A 24,634-nucleotide genomic window follows, 5' to 3' on the forward strand; every position below is an offset into this window, starting at 1 on the left:
AGTGTACCTGATGCTCCTGCGACCATCAGCAGGGCAGAAAAACAAAGTCATGTACAGAAAGCAAAAATCAGCTATTTCTTAAAATCAAGGCAAGTAAGAAGAGATGGTACTGAATCAGAACCTGAGATAGATGATTTGATGCCTAAGTTGATTGTTACATCCTCTGTGCAGCAAGAGGAGAGATGTGCACCAGGAAAGGAGATAAAAAACATCACAGATCCAGAAGATGATCTCATAGTAAACAGTTGGCACTCCAAGAGGAGTTCCAGACATGTCACAGAATCGAATGTTGTTCTGGACAAGTTCGAGAAAATAACAGGTCAACACAAACAGGAAGTAAAAATGAAAATATCCTCTCTCAGAAACACAAAAGAATTTCTAAAGCAGGAAGGCTGCAAATGGCTTTCAATCCACCACATGCATTACCATATGGGAGGAGCATGGGAGAGAGTGATAGGGATAATAAAAAGACTCCTGGATGCTATGCTTTTGAATGTTAGCAATCTTGCACACGAAGTCTTAGTTACATTGATGGCAGAGGTAGTCTCTATAGTCAATAGTCGGCCTTTAACGCCAATTTCATTGGACCCAGAAAATCCAAGCATTTTAACACCAGCAACTTTGTTAACTTTTAAACCTCCAGAGTGGACCGATATAACTATAGCCTCAGATTTAAAAGGAGTACACTACAAACAATGGCAACAGGTGCAGTCTTTGCTAATGCATTCTGGAAGAGATGGAAGAGAGAATATTTGCCATTGTTACAAAAAAGATGCAAATGGGAAGAACCCCAACCAGATCTTCAAGTAGGAGACATGGTCTTGATGAAGGAAAAAGAATCTCCATGGAGGTTCTGGCCATTGGCCATTGTGGTAGAAGTAGTTCCAGGAGAGGACCACAGAGTGCGTAAGGTTAAAATAAAGACAACTAAAGCAACAGGTGAAGAAGAGACTTTGCTGAAATTGATAAGCCACAGTTCAGCTTTCCAGGAGCAAGACGGAGATGGCTGCCTTCCTTTACATGATGCGGCAGCTCAACTCAACAAACATATTCTAGAAATAACTCTGAAAGCTTCAGACCCCACAGTGTGGCAACAGACAAACATGAAAGGAGAGACTCCTCTCTTTGTAGCGGTGGATAAATGTCTTGTGGAAAACATCCATTTTCTGCTACTTAATGACTTTAACCCTGATTTTAAGAATGAAGATGGAGATTCTTCTTTATTCAGAGTTCCTGAACGTTGAACTTCAGCGAACCACAAGCAGTTTGAATTCTGCAATCAAGATTGTTAGAATTTTATAGTTAGCATAGAAGTTTATAGTTATAGTTAGCATAGAAGTTTACAGTTAGTATAGTTGATATTATGTATTAGGGATAGATAGTTATTAAGAGTAGTACAGTAAGAATAGTTAAGTATAGTTAATGGAAGTTGTTAATGGAAGTATAGTTAATGGAAGTTGATAAAGGTAAAACTTCCAGAGGAAGTTTAAGCTGAGGAGTGTCATGCTTACTTAAGTTTAGTTTCCCTTATATAGAATGGGTTTAGCTATGTTTTGTATAGTATTCAATGGGAGGGAAACCTAATTTAGTTCTGTCCCTTTAAGAAGCCCTAGGGCTGGTGTTCTACGGCAGTTATTACCCAGCAACCCGTCTGGTTTTGGCAGTTAGGTGCCAACGGAAGCTGGGTGACAGCAACAAGTTAGATAGTCAAAGATGTTATAGGCTCACAGTATTTAAGTTAAACAGTTATAGATGTTATAGGCTCACAGTATTTACAATAAGTTCCAGCCTCCAGAAAGTTTCTGCAACAAAGTAACCTTTTTTTTAGTTAGACCCGGGAGGAGTCAGGGTCTGTCAATGTTGTTACAATTAAAGCTTTAAGTATTGAACTGTTAACTGAGTCAGTGAGTCTTACATTCTGCTTTGGCCGGGTGCAGGGCACCTAAATAACCACCTGGGAAGCAGAACAATAGTCCCCATATGCAAACACCATGTCACTACTGACCCATGGGGTGACATCCCATCACAACATTTGCTAGGCAGACTTTGTTTAAAGAGTGGTTTGCCATTGCCTTCCCCAGTCATCTACAACTACAACAACTGAACCTGTCTCTAAGTAAAAAACTAATTTCTTCAGCTAATTACTGTAATGCTACAAATGTTGTACAACTGAACTGTTCTTCTTCTTTTACGATTAAATATATGGCCACAAGAAATTCTTCATCACAATAGCTAAGATGGGGATTTTCCTTCATAGATTAATTGCATTCACCTGACATATTTATCTCAGGTTCTCGGCCTGGAGCCAAAGTGATCCATTGCCCTCCTCATTAAAGCTGCTTCACAAATACACAAAACAGAAATATGTAAATTCAGTGATTTGGTAGCTTCTCTAGAAGTGTTTAGACTGTTCTCTTTACGTTTTCTTCTATGTCTGGTCTGAAGGTACTGAAGTTGAGATAGTTTGCAAAACAGAAACATGCTGAATCATTCACAACATTTTAATCAATGAAAATTTACTGAACATCAACTTATATTAATTTTACCCCATAAAAATGATTGTGTGAATTTGCCTAGTATTAAAATGGGTGTGTACCATGTTAAGTCAGTTCTGTGGCCACTTCATAAATTTTATTTGTTAAGAGACATTCATTTTTTAACTTGTAGGAATAAGACTTAAACTTGTAGGAATAAGACAAATATGTGCTTTAAACCACTTGCATTCTACAGAAACATGCATTAAAAATAACAAATGAAACTTTACATTATAGGTAATATTCTCATATATTAGCATCAGCATAAGATGTTTGTAACCATTTCTTGTTGATATCATATTGTACAAGGTAGTATAATAAATTGGCATACGGAGAGCCAGCTAGATCATCCAATAGATATCACTCCCAAATAGGGCTAGATTGTTCTAATCAGTGCATACATTGTAAATTCTTATACTGAAATTCTTCCTATCTTTTTAAATGGCTTTTATTAATTTTTATCAACTACAGAACATAATTAAAATAATACACTACAAAACTCAACAGTAAACTGGTCACTCTAATTTTAAATTACATAAACAACAAAAGTTAACATACAACTATTTGACATCCCACTCAAAACCTATTGCTAAATTTATCTTTAATGTTATATTATTTCCATTAATATCTAGACAAGTATTTAAAAAAAAACACCGTATTCGACTGGTGTTTAATTGTACATGAAATACAAATATAATGTAACCTTATCTCTCTAACTTATTTTTCAGTTTTAAAGGAAATTACATAAAAATTCCCTAATTCAGTTCCTGTAGTCCACAAATTAAATACTTAAGACTTTTATCTGACAATCCTTTTATTAATAATGTCTAGCATTACCGTCTGTTTTATTGATGTTTATCTACAATTCAACTGTTTCATTGGATATTACTAAGTAATTTTTACATGTTTTTCTTATAAATCTCTTTGGCACTTGTTGCAGAAGTGATTATCTGTAGCTATCCTTTATATGTAAAAAGGAGTTCTTCCCATTGAAGCCAAGTGTTTCTTCCTTAGAATTTCCACTAGAAAAGTATAATCCTTTCGGTTCTGCAGGACTTTCAGTGGAATTTCCTTCATAATGATGATGTCTTTGTTATCTTTCTTAAACACTGATTTTCAATGGGCCTCCATTATTGGATCTGCAAAGGGTTTTTTGCATAGAAGAATATAACAATGTCTACACAATCCCTGTGGTTTTGGATTTTTTGAGTTTTTTTATGTACTTTTTCAATTTTTGAAGCTATCATAAATTTGACTCAAGCCAAGGAAATTACCTTTTTGAGATTCTCTTTTGAAGAATCTTGTTCCTGCTACTTTTCTTTATCAAGGCCTTTTCTCTGGTCTGATACTCCAATTGGAATTTACCTTGACCACGTGCTTTGAGTCCCATTTGAACTGCCACTTTCAAATCTTCCACCAACGAAACAATTTTCTTGAGATCATTCTTTATTTCTTTAAATTGCGCCAATAATTCAACCTTCATGCTGGTATGCTTCTTTCAGATCTGTTTTTCATTGAGTCCATTTCCGTCTAGCTCCAAAATCTCCAGAGACACCAATCCTTTTCTTGTCAAAGTCATTGTCTTAAACAATGTCTCAAATAACCATGAGTTGGCACTGTGCAACAGGAACCCACATTAGCAATACACTATCACTGGAACTGTTCTTGCCATCTTGGACACATTCTCTGGCCGTTTCCGCACGGCCTCCCTGTCGCCTCCACGCCAGCAAGAATTCCGCCGGCGGAGGCTCGCGTATGCATCTTGGCTGACCTCAGCAGAGGCTGACAACGGCAGGCGGCTCAAGCCCGCGAACCGCCTCTTCTGCCCGTCCACTCACCATTGCCGTCGTCGCCTGCGGGCCGTGGCAGCCTTTCACGCTGCCCTCCGACCTCCAGGGGTCGGAGGACAGCGTGAAGGCAACATTTCCAGCAGGCCGACGACGGGACTATGGTGAGTGGGACGGGCGGGGAAACAGCTTCTGTTCAGCGGTGCTGTTCGCGACCGCATACCCGCTGGAACACGCTCAAAACAACCCTTTAAAGGGTTGTTTTTTAGGGCGGCCTGACGCTGCCCTGGGGGAGGGGGAGCACAGTCAGGTTGACGCTGCTGCGTTGCAGCAGCGCCGGCCATAAGCAATGACCTGGGCGTTTTTACCGTAGACGTCGCTTTTGGCCCGTGCGGAAAGGGCCTCTAATTCAGTAAAACTTCCTTCCTTTATAGCATTTCTTTTCTGGTCTTAATCATTCTGCCAACTCCAAAGAACAATCAACTCAGTCTTATTTTATAGCTGCAAAGCAGCTATTACTCCCTAATACTTTTGCTTCCAAGAATCTCCCTTAAACCAGTTTCATGTTTACTTTTGTAAACTTTTACTTTACTATAAATCCATACCTTTTAGAGACATATTCTAATTTATACTAGGCTAATCTACAATAGGTTTTGGACTTCTATTCTCTATTTTTGTCTTCATTTTTTCAATGAGAGATGCATGACTTGAGTGTAGTCTTCCTTAAGGAATTTGAAAACTCTGGCAGGGAAATGATGTCAGTACCATGAACTCCGACTTCTCTACCCCAGAGAGTCACAATGGTAAGCATTCCCTTCCCATGTGATTCTAACCAGGGAGGCTGTTTTAGAATCATAGAATCATAGAGTTGGAAGACACCCCAAGGGCCATCAAGTCCAAGGTTTCCTCTGACTCTCACAATCTGGGGAGGCATGTGGTTCCCTTAGAACAGCTGAGTAGAGATTCAGATACTGAAGCAAGTCTGAGAATTACCATCTTATTTCATTGTTAGATCAGAAGTCCAAAACAATTTCTTTCCATGTTTTCTTGCAGAACTAAACAATGTTACTAATCATTACTTTGTTTTACACATGTGACATTAATGATAACTAAACTTTTATAAAAGAAAGCCAAAATGGAAAGAAGTTATTGTCTCTTCAGTAGAAGAAAATTTCATTCAGCTTTTCCCAAAGAAATGGCAAGGTTTTTTGAGGAATAACATCTACATTTAATATTATTAATTTATTTCTGTGAAAATTAGAAATGTCACAAACCAGGCTTACTGAGCAGTTAATTGGATGCAAAAAGAATCCTAACTGCTCAGGGTTTTTTGTTCAGCTTCAAAACTTATCTTATACAATAATGTATTTTTTCTTAGTAGAGAACTACTTGTTCTAACTCAACTATCTGACTCAAGACTTTAGAAATCTGTGATTGCATTTAATTTTACTAAAGAACATCCTGATACCTCTATCGCAGGGGTTTCCAACTCTGGCACTTCAGATGTTCATGGACTACAATTCTCATCAGCCCCTGCCAATTGGCTATGCCAGTAGGGGCTGATGGAAATTGTACTTCATGAACATCTGAAGGACCAGAGTTGGACACCTCTACTCTATCGCTTCCAACTGCAATCGGATAGGAGGTATCCAATATTCAAGTCATAATAAACTTTTCTCTTCAGCATCTAAGAACTAGATATTATAGAGATTTGTTCTTCACTAAGTCTACGACAGGGGATCGGATTCGAGTTAGGGTTATGTTGCATTCTAAGGCATGGGACTTCCGATATTGCTCAACTTTAGTGGCCAATAGGCACAATGATCCTTGAACAAACAAGCAGTCAAACTAGCAAACCAGTAAACAGATAGTAGACCAGTTGATGAATAGGCAGGTCAGCAGTCAAGCTAGCAATACAGTAAGTGGATAAACAAGGACAAACAGTCTGAGAACAATTCAAATATTATAGACTCCACAATTTTGTTTAGGTTCCTTCATTCAGTAAGACATGTGTGGTGGGCTCCCTCTCACATTCACATTGGAACTCTGACAACACATGGAGAAGGGGCTTCTGCTCCTCCCACTCCCTGCCCCAGTACCATTTCCCCAGTCTGACTTATGGTGACCTATGATGTTTTTAAAGTAAGATATTCAGAGGTATTTTGCCATTGCCTGCCTCTGTATCATGACCCTGGTATTCCTGAAAGGTCACCCATCCAAATACTTGTCAAGGTCCACCCTGCTTAGTTTTAGGATCTGACGAGATCAAGCTAGCCTGGGTTATCTGGGTCAAGGATAGATTTGTTTTAGAAAACGATATTTGCTGCACTCATCAAATTTATTAGGCAGCAAGATGTCACTACAATTTTTTAAATCATGCTATCCTGAATATGTTTGAGTCTTGGACCTGTAGACATGTTGAACCCCCTGACCCTGTGTTGTTAACAGTCTGAAACCCCCATTGTGAAAAGATTAGATCAGGCTGTGGGAAGAATTGGATCTACAGTTCATTTGTGAGTCCCTTTCTCCTTATCCCCATGCCTTTCTCTATCAACCAGTTTGTCTTGAATGCCTATTTGAGCAGTAAGGAATGAAGGAGATCTAACAGGAGGCACTGAGAAGTACAAGAGTTCAGTACTCCTGACATTGAGATTAAGAATGAGTTAGACAGAAAAAAGAGGTATTTTTCAAAAGGAGTCAAGACCTGCATTACAAAAATGGAACTTAACAATGAAGCCAGCGACTAGTAGATGAGCTCATACAAAATGAAAGCAATGACACAGCAATATTGTCAAGGGTCTACCATTCAAGGGGTCTGTTCAGTTTTAAATATGGCTACATTTGCTGTCCAAATGCCCCTCACATGCACACTTGTTGTTAGCTTGCCTTTTTTTCCAAAGTCTTTTGAGCTGTTTATGGATTGTTAAAATTCTACTTCTAAATGCATGTTTTTAAACTTCCATTTGCCTGATCAAATTAAACAATGACTTTTATAGGGACAGGAACTTATCTTCTAGATACAATCATCTGTATTTTACATCAAGAAGGATAAAGACTTTGAAGGAAGCACTTTTTTTGAAGGGGGAGTTGTTAGTCACAGCTGACTTCTGGCAACTCAGCGGTGTTTTCAATATTCAATATTTCAACAGATATTTAAAGGTGATTTGGCCTTGACTTCCCTCATGCCCCTGGTATTCTTTGGAGGTCTACCATCCAAATACTTGCTAGGGTTGAGGCTGAGGGTGTGTGACTGGCCCAAGGTCATCCAACAAGTTTCCAAAGCAGCACGGAGATTCAAACCTGTGGTTCTCAGATTGTAGTCTAACACTTTAACCACTATACCACACTCTCCCAACTACCACATAACCCATCAGAAATAAGGAACACAACATTTTACCTCTTTACAGCTATATTCTTCAGCAAATTCATTAATAATAAACTTGATGTCAAAAAGGAAAAACTTTTTAATTATGATAACTGAAATACAATGGCCACTTTTTTGTTTATCTTATTAAGCAAAGAAACTATCTGCAATGTCCAGGCAAAACACTTATTAATAAACAGCTTGATTTGGGGTCTTGAACACTCTTGAGTACTGAAAATATTATATGTTCCTAGTAAGATTGCACCTGGAGATCTCATGGGATTACAACTGATTTCCAGACTACAAAGATCAGTTCTTCTGGGTGGGGGGGATGGTTGCTTTAGAAGGTGGGCTCCATGACAGACCAGTAAGTCTGATCTCTGTCCTAGGGAAGATACTGGAGCAGATTTTAAAGGGGTCAGTCTGCAAGTATCTAAAGAACAACTTGGTGGTTTGAGAAAATTAGCCTGGATTTGTCCCCAACAGTTCTTTCAAGAGCCAAACCAATCTCATTTCCTTCTTAGATTGAGTGATGATTGTGACGAATGCACTTATCCTGCATTCATATTACAGGGTGGACCCACCCCTGAAAGAGTTAAGCCCTGGCCAGCCCTGATTGGCCAGAGAAAACCAAGCAAAATCTATATTAAACTGTCAGCGAGAGTGCTGAAGGGTTCTTGCTTTTTAGTCTTCGGACTTTTTGGCTCTGTATGAGCGTTAGTGCCTTCAGGTACTTTAGTAGCAGAGTGAGGAGAATCAGCCAGATCTCTCACGGCTGTTGTTAGATCATAGCTGAGGAAGCTATTGAATGATCTTAAACCCTGAGTTTGGAGGCGTGTGTCCGCCCTCGGGTGTTTTGTTTTATTTCTGAGGGAAACCTCTGTAACAGTCTGTGAGTCTGTCCTCCAGTACAGGGACCATCAGTCTTGGGAGGCCCAGCTCCTGTGGCAGAGAAGCCAGATTTTGGGAGTGTGGGAGAGGGAGGCTGTTATGCCTGAATCCCACTGGGCGTAGGCTGGGTGTTTCATTTTGTAGTGAGGAACAGCGGACTGACAGCTTTATTTTTAAAAAGGGAGTGTGAAACCTCCACAGTAACATCTTTGGTGAAACATCCTTTTGTGAAACAAAACCTTAAGTGAAGGGACACCTGTGAGTGTCCATTGTGTAACTTAAGTGAAGTACAGTGCCTGCAACCATTAAGCGTTAAAACAATATTTCTTGGTAACCACTAAGCTTTAAGAAACAATCTTACTTTGAAACTGTTAAGCTTAAGCAAACTCTCTCTGCAACCAGTACGCTTACATCCTCTCCAGTTTATCTGAGAAGCCTCTTTGTTAAAGCCAGCAAATAAACATTTTAAGTTTTTGTCCGTTCCAGTCTCTATTTTTCAGTCTGTGTCTGTGTGTTCCCCAGTCAGGGTGGTGACCGGTTAAAAATCAGTTTTGTGGGTTATAAGAAAAATTTAGATTTTGGTGGCAGTGCAGTAAAATAGGGCCTTTCGTTACAATGATCATACTGGATCAAGGGAATGTTGGAACATCATTGCTCTCATGATTCCAACCCAGGGAAATTCTTGGTATTACCACTGTGAATGGTTAACCCAAATTTGACTTCAAGAGCCAGCTAAATTGACTATCTGATTCTTTGCTGATTCATAGCACAGTGACTGATTTAACTGATTGATTCAATTTAATACCCCACTCTCCCTGCTGAAGCTGGACCAGAACAGCTTCCAATACATATAATACAATTGCATATAAACATAATTAAAATTTAAAATATTAAAAATATCAAATATCAATATCAGAATCTAAAAAGCTACTAGCCCATGGCACTAAAACATGGCCAAGGGTGTGGTGTTCCCCTTTCCCAATTTATAAGAAAAGAGGAAGGAGAGGAAGAAGGAGAACCTGCAAGATGGACTTATCATTCCTATTGCCGCCCTCAACTCTACCTTGCTGGTCTACGGAATTGGGATAGGCTCTGCAAGGCCCTGGTCACATTTGACAGGGCATTCCACAAGGCTGGTACCAGGGCTAAAATTGTCCTGCCTCTGGTTGAGGACAGTTGGATGTGTTTCAGGCCAGGAAACACCACTAAGTTGTTATTAGCGAAGCATAACACTTTCCAGGGGACATATCAAAAGAGGCAGTCTCACACATATGCTGGTACCGGACTGTTAAAATGTTAACAACAGTGTAAGGAAAATGCAAATTTAGTGGCCACCATTTAGAATTAATCAAAATTTTGTCAGGGGAAACAAGCCAGGCATTTAAGACTCTAACCAAAATGATAGGATACTAGGAAATTGTAGTTCCAAGTTTCTATACAGTTGTTTTAAGTGCAACCATTGTCCTAAAGTTTATTTACTATCAGATTGAGGGAGCAAACCACACATTAATCAGAATGAGATGCACTTCAATGGACCAAATTAATAAAGCAATTGCGAAAGTAGTGGCTGAAATAAGTATTGTGCTTCATATGTTTCATAGCTGAGAAAAAAGGCAGGCAGGCGCCTCTCTGGGCATGCATTTTGTTTTAACAGCCAGAATGTCTACAGAAGTATAACCCAGAAATTCTAACAAAAATTCTAACCCAAGTTTCCTGAAGAATTGTATCAAAAAAGCTTAAATAATGATTTAAATCTGGATTGGGATGCTCACCACTACAGCCCACTATCCTCCAGGAAATCTTAATATACTGTTTTCCACTGAAAGAACGAAGTAGAATTGTAACTTCAACTATCCCATGCTGGACTATCTTTGTTTTAGAATGCTCCAATTGGGTCCTAGGAGAACTAAGTAGGCACTAGGACTTAAGTGGAGCATTCTAAAAGACAGTTCAGCATGTGGCAGATGAAGTTACAATTCTGCTTAGATCTTTCAGTGAAAAAGAGTATAGCCACTACTGGGTCTCCCTGCAAGTCATTGTTGCATCTCATCTCTTTTATTCACCTTTTTGTTCTGGGACACATACATAATTCAATCAAACCTGTAACAGAAGGGGACTGTTGGAACTTGAATAGCTACTGTCATATTAGTTATTCTGTTTCTAAGAACTTTATTGCTTGCCATTCATTAGATGTAAGCTGACAGGTAAATGTGGTATTTTGCCCTCAGACTGACAGTCCTGGAAAGACTGGTTTATTATCATTTGGTAGTGGGTTTGAATAAGATACTGTTTCTTCTGATGAGCAGCCCCATTCAAAAGGGGGGGGGCTGAAAAGGCTATAGAGAATGGTGTTGCCTTGCGCAAGTGCCTTTGCCCTCCCCAGGCACTTACCCTGGTGGAGGGGTAGATGTATCAACAGCCACATGTCCAGCAGCCTTACTGCCACAAAACCTGGACGTTTGGGCCATGGTGTGGCTGCACTGACATCTTGCTTGGACGCCAGCATGGGGGTGGGAGGGAACTGGGGCATTCTCAGGGCAGAGTCAATGTTAGTTAGTCCCCTCCTGGTGTTCAGGTGGCTACGTGGTGCACCAGCCCTCGGACATATACTACACTTTCTGTGATGTATGCCCATTCAGCCCTATGGGGCTTTTCAGCAGTGGGGAGGTCTCGACTTTTCTCTGTTCCCCACACTGTTGAAAAGCCCTTTTAGGGGCAGTAGAGTGGTGCTGCATCGGTGCTGCAGCCCTCTGCCTCCAGGTTTAGAGGGGGCTCTGAATACCAAGGCTTGGATGAGCACTGGTTAAACTGCTCACAATAAAGGAGGACTGAACCTGGACAGAAGCATTTTCTTTAGGGTTCTTCCAGAGGCGTTCCTCCCATTGGGCAAAGTGGGCAGCTGCCCAGGGCGCCACCTTGTGGTGGGCAACAAAATTGAGGTTCATTTGTGGGGGATTTTGTATTTTCAGTGTTTTTTCCGTTTTTGGCCTGCAGGAGGCGCAGAGTTTAGGTTAGCAGCACCAAAATTTCAGGGATTTTTTTTGGGAGACTCTCCTGATGATATGACCTGGGTTTGGTGAGGTTTGGTTTAGGGAGTTCAAAGTTATGGACTCCCAAAGGGAGTGCCCCCATCCCCCATTGTTTCCAATGGGAGCTAATAGGAGATGGGGGCTACTCATTTGAGGGTCCATAACTTTGGACCCCCTGAACCAAACTTCACCAAATATGGGTGGTATCATCAGTAGGATCTCACAAAGATACTCTGAAATTTTGATGCCCATGGGGGGGCATCAAACGCAGGTTTTGCCCAGGGCTCCAGTTTGCCCTAGGTATGCCTCTGGGTTCTTCTTTGCCAAAAGTCATTTTTCTGTATCAATCACTACCAACTTTTCCTTTAGCTGTTCCCAGGATAAGATGAAAAACTAGAGATCTAATCTTTCATTTGGAAGTGATATGACTTAGCTGCACTCAGCAATGCCAGATACGAAGGAGAAATCTTGCTCCTTTTGCAAATCATCTTTTGGATCACGTTCTTAATTGGTTCATACTGGTCAAGAGTTCAGTGGTCCAGTTTCCCATAAAGATCACCTATAATCATCTGGCACAACTTTTCCAAGCATGTCCTTATAACACGACTTATTCCTGCTTTATGCTAACTTCACAACGTGCTGCAGAGAGAAACACATCTTACCATGTCATATCTCTGAAGATGCCAGCCATAGATACGGGTGAAATGTTGAGAGCTAGAATTACCAGATCATGGCCACACAATCCACAAAACCTGTAACAGCCCTGAACATATTATTTAATCTTTTCAATAAAGCATGATGCTTTCACTGGTGTGTTCCACTGCATGTGTGAAAACATCTGCATGTGTGAAAACCACTGCATGTGTGAAAATGTGATTGTGTATGTACCACAATCAGATCCTGGCTTTGTTTTAGCAAAAAGCATCTCCATTTTCTGCTTCTATGTAATTTATTTGATTGCTATATTGGCCATCCAGTTTGGTTGCCCATAACGTGTGTTTACAATGAACAAATTATCTTTGCAGAACTCTATGAGTTGCTCTCCTGTTTCATTTCATGCTCCTACCCCACATTTTCCAACAATATTTGATTCTTTGTTTCCCATTTTTGCACTCCAGTCACCTGGCAGCACATCTTGTTCAGCACATCTTGTGTGAACCATTTCTTTCTCTTCAGCACCTATAACTAGGGTGTAACTGTAAAGTTGAATGATAGTTATGTTGATAGGCTTTTTATGAAGTCAGACTGATATTCAGATCAGCCGAATCAACCCTGGCGATCAATGGGGTGACAGATGTCGCAGCCAGATAGCCCTCACAGGCCCTGATGGGATGTGCTATATTTCACGATGCTATTAGAACAACTCCGTTTCTTCTGTGTTGTTTGTCATTTGCTACGTAAGACACTTGGTAATTTTCTAACTGAAAATGCCCTAATAATCCATTTCATTTTAGTATACTCATTCCCACGATTGCAATGCTTAAATGTTCCCTTTCTTGTTTCTACATTTTTGACCTTACGTTAATTCGTACTTCTCATGTTTCATGTTTCTATTACATGTGTTGAATAGTCTGAAACTTTCCTTTTGCATCCTTTTATATCAACTGAATATTATTTCACTTTAATCCAATTGCATCATTAACAGTAGTTTTACTCACACTTGTCCTCTATTCTCTACCCTCTCATTGGAGGACCAGGTCATGAGAACATCCCAGACTGCATTTTACCACCTTCGCCAAACTAGGTAGTTGGCTCCTTACCTCTCCCAATCCGACCTTGTTGCAGTCATCCATGCAATGGTCACCTCCATGTTAGATTACTGTAACTTGCTCTACCTGGCCTACCTTTGTCGCTGACCGCAAATTAAAACTCATCCAAAAAGCTTACAGGAGCAGCCAGCAGAGACCATATAACACCAGTCCTGGAATATCTACACTGGCTGCCCATCGAGTACCGGATCATCTTCAAAGCTAACCTATAAGGCCATAAGCAGCCTTGGACCCACATACTTGCAGGACTGCATCTCCTAATATCGCCCTCAGAGACGTCTCCACTTGGCAGAGGGAAATCTATTGGTGGTCCCAGGCCCGAGGAATATCCTGCTGGCTATAACAGGGGCCAGGAACTTTTACGGCCCTGGCCAAAGCCTTGTGGATCATGCTGCTGAGTAACATCAGGGCCTGCGGAGTCTGACACAATTCCACAGGGCCTGTAAAACAGAGCTGTTCCGCCAGGCCTTTCCATCAAGCCAGCCGGATGTTTCTTGATTACGATATCTCCCCTGAGCCTCCTGTGGGAGAAAAAATATGTTTTGCCATTTGGGGTTTTTAGCTGGATTGTTTCACATGATTTTATGATTTGTTTTTACTGATTGTTAGTTATAGGAATTTTATGTATGATTTTAGGCATTATGCCATTGTAAGCCGCCATGAGCTCTTTGCAGGTAGGGCGGGGTACAAATATATGAATGAATGAATGAATGAATGAATGAATGAATGAATGAATGAATGAATGAATAAAATCATGTTTATTATTCTTTTAAGCTTTGCCTTAAAAGAGTCTCTGCCTTACCTTTGTGTGGGAAGTATAATCTGTTGAATTTTTGCCTACTGAGCAACTATTTAAAGAAGATCATACAAAATTTTGCTCTCTTGATTGAACAAAAGCAACACAGAAATTGTCACTTGTGGAAACAGCCATAGCGTAAGTGCTTGGCTTTCAGTGAAAAAGTCATTTACTATATATTCTACACTGCACAGTTAATGAGTTTTAAAAGCTTGTGTTATTTCCTATGTCAAGAGGACCCTCCATTATCAAGTGTAGTATATTTAAAATTCCACAGAAATAAACCAAGACATGAAGGGGGGAGGACCTTTATTTCCCTCATCACTCTCATTTTGATTCATAACAGATTCATAAGACATTTAAAATGGAAAAATAATTTTCACCACATTTTAGCTTGGTGTGAATTGTTGCTAAGGAGCTCAATTGTTTTATTGTCTCTCACTTTTATGGCCCTTGGTCTACAGCAACCTTGGCCCTTTACTGCAGTTTGCAATAGCAAATGTAAGTTGTTAGTCTTAAACTCAAAAATAATTACCAAGTAATTTTTAAACATGCTGAAGAGCATTGGAATCAGAACAGATTCCTTCAACAACTTGCTTCCTCACAGACTGATGAACAGTAATTGATAAGCAGGTTTTGAGTATGGTTTTCCAACCAGCTGTGAATCCATCCAACGATAATATAGTCTAGATTGTTCTGAACTAGTTTACTAGCCAAAATATCACTGGAGTCAATGGCCCCTTCCGCACATGCAGAATAATGCACTTTCAACCCACTTCCACAATTGTTTGCAAGTGGATTTTGCTATTTCGGACAGTAAAATCCAGCTGCATTGAAAATGGATTGAAAGTGCATTATTCTGCATGTGCAGAAGGGGCCTATGTTAAATGCCATGCTAAAATCAATGTATATTATATTCATATCTTTTCCCCAGGCCAAGGTCACCTACCAGTTAAAAAAAAGAGATTAGTCTGGCATTTATGAAAAATTCATGCTCGCATCTTCTATTCTCTACCTTGTCTTGAAGAAGCTTACAATCTGATCACTTCATAATTTGTTATAGTACCTTCTCTAATATTTAAATCAGACAAAGTGGTTTACAGTTTCCAAGATCCTCCTTTTGAGAGACTGGTACATTTGTCAATCTACAGGTTTGCAGCACCTCTCCCATATTCCAAATATCTCAAGGAGAGAGATTCTAAGAATATATCAACCTGTTTGCTTATTACCTGAAGTCTTGAATTTGTTTAAGGTAGCTAAGTATTCCCTTTCATCAGGGACCAGGCACAGCTATCCATGATTCTAGCAGTTAAATCTCAAAGGAGAAAGTGAGAATGCATCCTGACGGAAGCACAGTGGTGTATAAATGTGCATGAACACTACTGTACCAAATAGAACTGCCTGTTATTTCACACTGAAGCTGCTGGGGGATATTTTGAGCAGTTAATAAACAATTATCTTTTCTGAAGTAATATTTAATCCCCCAAAAATATTTTTTTAAAATCTCTGGAGACAATGTTATTTCAGGCATAAATGCATACAATAAATGGCTTTCAGCGATATACAGTGGTGGTGGGTGCTTAAGCATTCTTGTACAACAAAAGTATTTTACAGGTGTGTCCTATTTTCTTCTGTGAAATGTTAAATGCTATGCATTTGACATAGTTCAGAATAGCTATTTTGATATTTCACAACAGAAGTCATTCACACATATGAGAGGAAATATATTGAGTAAATCAATAGAATATTCTTTTCATTCAATGGCAGAGTTGTGTATTGCTGAGTTGGGTTTTTTTTAATTTTACTGGTTAGATGAAAAATGATAATACACACAAATCATGTTAAGCAAGAGTCACTACACTTAAAACTATGGGGTCACTAAAAATTGTAGGTCTTGTAAAATACAATCCCCAAATCTTCCTTGAGAAAATGAAGGTACTAGAGTTAAGATACTGTTGTTCAATTAATATTGCCACAACACTTTCTGCATAACAAGATTTATAAAATGTTGGCACTATGTCTAATCTGTAAAAACAAGAAACCAAGTGATTTTATGAAGAATGAAATTAAATGCAAATAACAGGCAGTTCAGTGCAAATGAAATGAAGCCAAAATCACTATGGTAACCATAATTTTTTTTTTCAGATTAATGAAAATCACTGGAATCAAAAGCAATGAAGCCAAATTTGTGCAACATTTAGTAATTAGTAACATAGAACTCTTTTAAACCAAGAAGAAAAAAGAGTAAAAGGGCATTATACATTAATCTTACAAAAACATCACACAGTCCTAATTAGACATAAAAGAAAAACTTACATATTCTAAATTTTTGGATTACAATCATAACAGAAATGGAGGCACCTTGTTGATATCTGGCTATAACCAATATTTCAAATACGTATATTTACAAGTTTATATACAGTTATATACAGTTTAAGGTTACCTTAAGGATGCTGAATTGATGGGAGAGTATGAACTAAATACCTACCTGAATTAATACGGATGACCCTGAATTTATTTGTTATTATTGTTAAAAATAAGTTGAACTTACCGGTTGGATGTAGTTGACAAGAAATGATTGTATTTACAACCAATGAAATATGTAAAAAGTATGAACAGTGATATAAACTCATGTATATAAACTTGTAAATATACGTATTTGAAATATTGGTTATAGCCAGAGTGCAACAGTGGTGGTAGTTCTATTGTTATTGATGTTGACTGTTGCACCCCCCCCCCTTTTCTTATGTGGGCACCTTGTTGATGCCTATGGACTGAGGCAGTTTTATATGCATCCCTTCAAAGGAAGGCCACACAAGTCTAGGAATTAAGCCAATAAGTGAGGATATCCAGAGCCAGCATATGAATATCGAATATATGAATATGGCATCTCAGTTGTAGTGGCAAGTGCTGCACATGCAGCACACATGCAGCACACATGCTCGAACTTCCCCAGTGTGATGCATTCTGAATGGCTCTTCCCCCTCAAAGGCAATGCTTCTGACTGACGGATCCACAGCAAATGCAGCAAAACCAAGCACATTAGCAATTGACATTCACATATTTAGACCATGCCCATTAGCTGACAATGATATGCATATATTCATCGGGCAGTTGGACTGCTACAAACAGGTAATTTCTTGTCTTACCTCACCATTCTCCAGTGGATGGATCCTGGAGTAATATGAGGTGCATATAACTTCATCATCTTTTGCATATGATGGAGGTCCAGTACGAGGAGGAATGTTGTAGCGAGTCAGACATTCTGTGTCTGTGATAGCATGGTACTGCCAGGGTTGATAGTTGACACCATCCAGCGAACGTTCTAAAATCCAGTTTCCAGGTCTTGGCGCATTAGCTGATTTTACAATTACATAGGCAATCTGGAACACCTGGAATAACGCAAAGAAGTCATTACAAAACATGTCTCTATTCTTTTTCAATACAAAGTATTAGCTTGATATTATTGCTTGGCTTCAGCTGCAGCTGCAGAGCAAGTGTAACTTATTCCTTAGTAGTCACAACAGAAACCCATACATGAGCTGGGAGGCTGAAATGTCCTTTTCTCCACTTCCCATCAGAGGTGTAGCTGGGCCAGAGTGTGCCCAGTACACACTCTGGCTTTTTCGGGGGGGGGGGCATACACACTTACTTTAGAAACTGAGCAGGCTGGAGAACAGGCCTGTTCCCTTCCAGGCTTCAAAGGCCCTGGTGGGAACTACATTTCCCAGGAGTCCCTGGGAAATGTAGTTCCCACCAGGGCCTTTAAAGCCTGTTCTCCAGCCTGCTCGGTTTCTAAAGAAAGTGGGTGGGTCATGGGGGGTGATTTTCATCCCCCACGGTGCCCCCCATGCCCCCCCACACTTACTTTAGAAACCGAGCAGGCTGGAGAACAGGCCTGTTCCCTTCCAGGAGACCCTAGGAAATGTAGTTCCCACCAGGGCCTTTGAAACCTGTTCTCCAGCCTGTTCGGTTTGTAACGTAAGTGTGGGGGTGCCGCGGGGGGGGGACGTGGGGGGAAGGGGGGTCTGGGGGAATTTTCCACCCCCCACATGACCCAAAACTGTGCGCCCAGTGTGCGGCGCACCCCCTGTCCCCTGGTAGCTTTGCCACTGCTTCCCATTGAAAGTATTTCCCTATGAGAACGTATTGGTACTATAAAGGTGTTCTGCTGTTCCCAGCTCTGCAAATAATAAGTGGCACATATATTCTACTAACCATCAAAAGCTACTAAAAATCTAAATTGTGTTACTTATTTGTTGCAAACGATTCCACAATTAGAAAAGTCATGAACAAAAAAACTAAGAAATAAATAATAAAAAAGCAGTAATTTAAAGCAAACAGCATTATTACATGCCAGTGAGATAGAAAAATAATAACCACTGATGTGTCAACTATCACGGACTACATGCATAGTGAAATTAATTTTAAAATATATTTCTTGGCATCTAAAGTTCGCAGTTTCCATTTCTGGAAAAATAGAAGTGGCATTACTATAATAAAATTCTGATGCAGGTTAAATTGCACATCAAGTAAGAGGAACTGGGTGTGTCATGGGCTAGCCTGTGGGCTCAGATACAAAATCTGCTGATGCCAGGCACTCAGAAGTGGCTCCTCACGAGGAAGCAGAAGCTGACCACATTGTTCAGCCAGAGCAGGCTGCTCGTGAGGACGTTCAGGCAGCAGAGCCAGCTACCAGCTCTTCCTCACCTGATACCATGCAGCTGAGAGAACATGAATAGTCCTCCACAAAGCCTTGTGATGAGCCAGTTGTGCAAAGGAGGTGGAGACAGAGGCAACAGCTACAGAGCCAAAGGAACAGTGCTTGTTTCTCTGCCAGGTATGGCACATGCTAGATCTGTAGCTCCCAGTCTGCCTGCCTGCTTGGATTTCTGTGCTCTGGACCTGGGGCTGTCTGCCCACACTTGCATAGCTGACACCTGCCTGCAGCACAGAGGTGAAGGAGTACACCATCCAACAACCAAATCTTAATTCCTTACCCAGGACTAAAGGAGATCTACCCTTATCAATACACAGGTAAAATATACATTTGTACAGGTGAACAGACCAATTTTTAAATAAGATAAAAATAAGCGCTGCCATTATATACAACACATGGCACCATATGAATTAATGAAACAGAAGAGCTCACCTCTTCCAAATGTGGACATCTTGAGAGCTGTTAATGGACCACATGCATAAAAACAGATACTTCAAGACAGGACTCAAAACTAAGAGATTGAAATAAATACATTTTTTTGAGGATGTAGTCAGTTCTTTGGAATATATGTGAGAAGATGCTGAGCAGAATATCTAACAAGGTTTGCATGTTGAATTTCTGGATAAATGGTTGACCAAGGTCTTGGTCCAGAACTGTGTTTTATAGATGACCAATCCATCCATCAGTCCCACAGATTCATCAGCACTATCCCTGTTCACAGTGAATCGATGTATAACCTGCATAGAGTGTATACCTGCACTTTTTAAAATATGCGTGTTGAGTAATTTTCATGTTATGTTCAATGCATGTACAGGACAACATGTGATTTAAGCACCTTATTTATCCACCTTCTGGTCACCGGTTTAATTTGTATTTTGAATGCACTTTGGCTCTTCCTTCCAAACAGATTTACACATGTACATACAGAATGTACACTTGTTCATTGTAAAATGTGAACAGAGCTATTGCATGCTATGCTGGATTCTCCAGGTAAGCTTGAAATAAAGAATTACACACACACACACACACACACACACACACACACACACACACACACACACACACACACACACACACAATGCTATCAAGGGTCTCCTGAAAGAGAAGCTCAAGAACCCCCATTTCCCAATTTGAAATGTTGACAATATATAAGAGTTCACTAATTTTTTAGCTATAGACAGGCAATACGAAGTAACAGAGATTTTTACTGTGGGAAATCAGAAGACAATGTTCTGTACTGTTTAGTTGGTGGAAGCTTGAACTTTTTCATTGGACCACTGCCAGTTCACACCAACTGAAGTTCTGGAACATTATAATTACAGAGTGGAACAGATGAAATAATTAAAGCTGTTTCATGTTTTCTCATGGATCCTTCGTGGCTTTTTTAGCATTGGCTTTTAAACGTATAAAGCAGGAAAATGGAGATTTCACACTAATACTTTGCTATCATGACTAAGTACTTAGGAATTTCCCAAAGAGTATTCTGGACTTAGTAAAAGGGAATTCAGCAGTAGCTAATGTTTGGGTTTTTCTCTGGTCTAACACCATGCTTGAGAAAGGCACCAGGCTTATGTCTTCACTCTTCAAATTATACACAAAGGGCAATTATGTGCAGTTTAGTACTGCATAAAATTGTGCCATGAAGCATTTCCTATTTTTGACCAGCTCTGTCTGCTAACCATGACAGGCAGACATCTAGCAGCAAGCAGTCAATTAAGCACTCGTGCTTATTCAGAATGGAATCCATTCACATATTTAGCTAAGCCTGACAGAAAAGAAAATACTATCATTACAATAAACTGAACTGAACATAAAGAGTTTACCAGATCTGGAAAAGTCAATTTAGGACAGTATTCTGTTTCTAACTATGGCCACCCAGATACTTCCATGAAGCTCACAAAGCAAAACCTGAAGACAATAGACTTCCATCATTGTTTTCTCACCAGCAAGTGAAATTCAAAGACACACTGTCTCAAAGTCCCACTTAAGTATGACAGATGGTCATTAATAAATCTCTTTTTAAAATTAAAATCAAAATGGTATCTATCAGCTTATTTCACAGGTGGGTAACTGAAATGATATCTGATCGTCACTGCCCCCGTGAATCACTTTAAACTTACAATTTGGGGCACTGTTAGCCCTAGGTTGCCCACAGTCAAGCGGGCATGGGAGAGGACAACTGAGTGACAACAGAAATAATGAGTGTCCGGGCGCGGGCAAGGTCCCAGCAACCGGACCTCTGATCGGCCCCGCAGCCAGACTGACGGGCGCGGGGGAGGCGGTCGCAACGTCCGTGGGAGGGGTCGAGGCTTCGTTGGTGGGACCCCCCGTCCCTGCGACGGGAGAGGGGGCCGAAGCATCATGGCTGCGATCCGCCGCTCCGTTGCCGCCCTGAGGGAGGCGCGTCGCGGCGGAGACGGCGAACCCGGAAGTGCGGGGGAACCCTGGGCAGGAAGGGGAAGCGCCACAATGAGTTTGAAAATTCTGGTGAGTCATAGATAGAAATTCCCTAACTCTGACGACAACAGAGTGTCTCCAAATTTATATCCTCAGAAGAGAAAATTCTTACTCCACTTCCCCTACTAGTCCAAGAAGAGGAATTGCTTGAACAGGTTAGGACCAGGATAGAAGGATTATGAAGGATTTCCTGCTTTACAATGATCATGTTAATTTTGCAGGCAGACTTCAGTGATACATAGGCATAGAATCATACTGGAACTACAGTAACATGTCATGGCTGAGGCTGACTTTGAAGGCAACCTGGAAACTACAACTGATTAAGAAGGCAGCAGTTGGTTTATGGTTGGTGCTAGCTGGCAGGAATACATCTAGCCTATTTTAAAACAGTTACATTGGATGCCATTTTAGTTAAATCATAGTGCAGCAACCTTTAAAGTCTTAGGACCCATATATCTGAAGGTCCATCTCTTTCTGAATGCCCTGTATGCCAGTTACAGGTCACCCTTTAGCTGTCCCCTTTCTTGCCAGTTTGGCATCTACAAGGATTCAGTCTTCTCCATAGGGTCTCTAATTGTGTAAAATGTGCTCTTGAGAAAGTGTTTGTGTAGAGGGGGAGAAGGAGGTTCTGTAACATTTTATTTAATAAGAATTTTCAAGTGGTTTAAGTTTCAGGTATTAGAGGGTACTGTGTGGTTTCCGGGCTGTGTGGCCGTGTTCTAGCAGCATTCTCTCCTGATGTTTCACCTGCATCTGTGGCTGGCATCTCCAGAGGATCTGATAGTAGGAATGGAAAGTAAGTGGAGTATATATACTGTGAGGTCAAAAGGTGAGGCCATCTGAATAGAGTAGCCTGACATGTGAATCACAAAGAAGTCTGTAGCATGTGAGTAACAATAAAGATAGGTGAATGCATCTGAATAGAAGTATCCTGGTCTTTGTTCCTTTGATTGATATTATCTTTAGTTGTCCTGTGTTTGTGTGGAGCTGATTAGTCACTGTCTTGATTCTAGAGTTTTTCAACACTGGCAGCCAAATTCTATTCATTTTCATGGTTTCTTCCTTCCTGTTGAAATTGTCCATGTGCTTGTGAATTTCAATGGCTTCTCTGTCTAGTCTGACGTAGTGGTTGTCAGAGTGGTCCAGAATTTCTATGTTTTCAAATAATATTTTGTGTCCAGGTTGGTTTATCATGTGTTCTGATACTGCTGATTTTTCTGGCTGAAATAGTCTGCAGTGCCTTTCGTGTTCTTTGATTCATGTCTGAGCGCTGCGTTTGGTGGTTCCTATGTAGACTTGTCCACAGCTACATGGTATGCGGTAGACTCCTGTAGTAGCTAGAGGATCCCTCTTATCCTTTGCTGAATGTAGCATTTGTTGAATCTTCTTGGTGGGTCTGTAGATGGCAGGGAAGCAAAATAAATATGGTGGGCATCTTGTGCGCAGATCATGATGATCTGAATGACAACACCTGTCATCCAGGGTCAGTTGGCAAAGCCTGATGCAACTGAACCAAACCAGTCTGATCCAGTACAGTGACCTTCACAGTGATTGGTCAGTGATTGTATATAATCAGAGCACTATCAGTGCACAGTGTCCGTTAGGGTTTCTTGTTTACTGCGAGGCATGCTGCCGGTTTGTTCCTTGGTTCCACTGTATATAGCTTGCACCTGAAAGTAAAATTCCTTCTTTGAAGTGAAGCTACTGTGTGGTGTGGAGTTATTCGTCTGCAGTGCCAAGCCGTCGTCAACTGCGCCTATCTTACTCTGGTAACGCACCTTTCCGCTGATAAACCGCTTACTCTGTCAGGTTATGGGCCCAGGGTTTGCCGTTACACGGGAGTAAGCTAGTGCTGAAGAGTATTGTTGGCGTGAAGTGCACGGGCTGTGTGTGGAACAGAGGCAGTCATGGCGTTTGCAGCTACCAGTTTGCCTTTTGAGAGGCTGGACGGGACGAACTACATGCCGTGGAGCTGTAAAATGAAGAGTTATCTGATCAGAGATGACCTGTGGGGCATTGTCGAGGTACCCCCCGCCGCCGGAGTCGTTCTACTCACGCGTAAACTGTATAACCTGAAGCTGAAGGTTGGTGAGTGTGTCTCAACGCACTTGCAGGCTATGCAGACTCTTTTCGCTGAGCTAGAAAGCAGGGGGCTGGCTTTCCAAGAGGCTCATAAATCTTATCTCCTCCTTTTGTCCTTGGACAGTTCTTGGGAGCAGCTTGTTTTGAGCTTACAGAATGTGAAAGAAGATGAGCTTACTTTCGATTTCGTTACTACCAGTCTGCTGGAGTGGCAAAAGCAGAAGGATTATCAGCACGAATGCCGTTCAGAGGAATGTGCTGGAGAGAGCAGTGCTAGGCCTGTCGGTGTCTGGAGAGGAAAAGCCGTGACAGAAGCCACGTCTGTTAAATCCTTTGCAGTGCGTCGTTGCTACACTTGCGGGTCAGACAAACATCTAGCCCGTAGCTTTTTGGGGGGAAGCAAGACAGAGCTGAGTCTGCTTTGCTGGTTACGTGTGCTGATGTTTCGGAGACTGTTTCCTGGCTTATTGACTCTGCTTGAACTGGGCACATTGTAAATTCCAGGTCCCTGCTGCAGGACGTGAAGGAATCAACAGTGGCTCACGTAAGCCTTGCTGACGGCAGTCCAGTGGAAGTTAGCCTAGAAGGAACTGTGTTTGTGCCTTCCTTAGGCAAGTCTCTAAAAATGTGTTGTTAGTGCAAAATCTGGACTTTTGTCTGTTATCTGTAGCTAGTCTAACACATGATGGCTATAAAGTTGATTTTGTAGATGATATGTGCTATGTGAAACTGAATGGCATTGTCTGTGCAAAGGGAAAGCTTGAGAATAAGTTATATAAAATGATTCCCAAGAGTGCAGGCAGTGAAGAACATGTCTCTTGTCTATCCAACCGTCCTATGCATGACAATTGTGTCCATGCCTTACACAGAGTACTTGGGCATTCCAGTTTTTCTACTTTAAGGCAACTTGCTAAGGTTTGTGACGTGAATGTAAAGCCATGCCGCAAGTACCTTGACTGTGCAGTGTGCAGTAAAGCTAAAGTTAAAGCTCACCCCTCCACTGCAGTCAGTCAATGACAAACAGAGAAACCTTTTTCTCTTATTCATGTCGACCTAACTGGCAGGTTTTCTCCCACACAAGGCGGTGCCAAATATTTCATGGTACTGGTAGATGATTTCAGCAGATATACCTATACTGTGTTACTAAAGACAAAAGCTAAAGCCTTTGAAAAGTTTAAGCAGTGGGTGGCAATGGTTGAACGCAA

At 40.8% G+C, this 24,634-nt stretch overlaps 1 protein-coding gene across 1 annotated transcript in view; it reads right to left on the bottom strand.

Moving 5' to 3' along the window:
• Window positions 1-24,634, bottom strand: part of LAMA2 (laminin subunit alpha 2) — a 549,054-nt gene that overhangs the window by 395,951 nt on the left and 128,469 nt on the right. Inside the window, exon 4 of the mRNA XM_048490901.1 lies at window positions 17,320-17,562. Within this exon, the coding sequence (XP_048346858.1) occupies window positions 17,320-17,562 (243 nt within the window). The remainder of the gene's footprint in view (window positions 1-17,319; window positions 17,563-24,634) is intronic.

Source organism: Sphaerodactylus townsendi, linkage group LG01 (genome assembly GCF_021028975.2).
Source record: "Sphaerodactylus townsendi isolate TG3544 linkage group LG01, MPM_Stown_v2.3, whole genome shotgun sequence".
Lineage (NCBI taxonomy): Eukaryota > Metazoa > Chordata > Lepidosauria > Squamata > Sphaerodactylidae > Sphaerodactylus > Sphaerodactylus townsendi.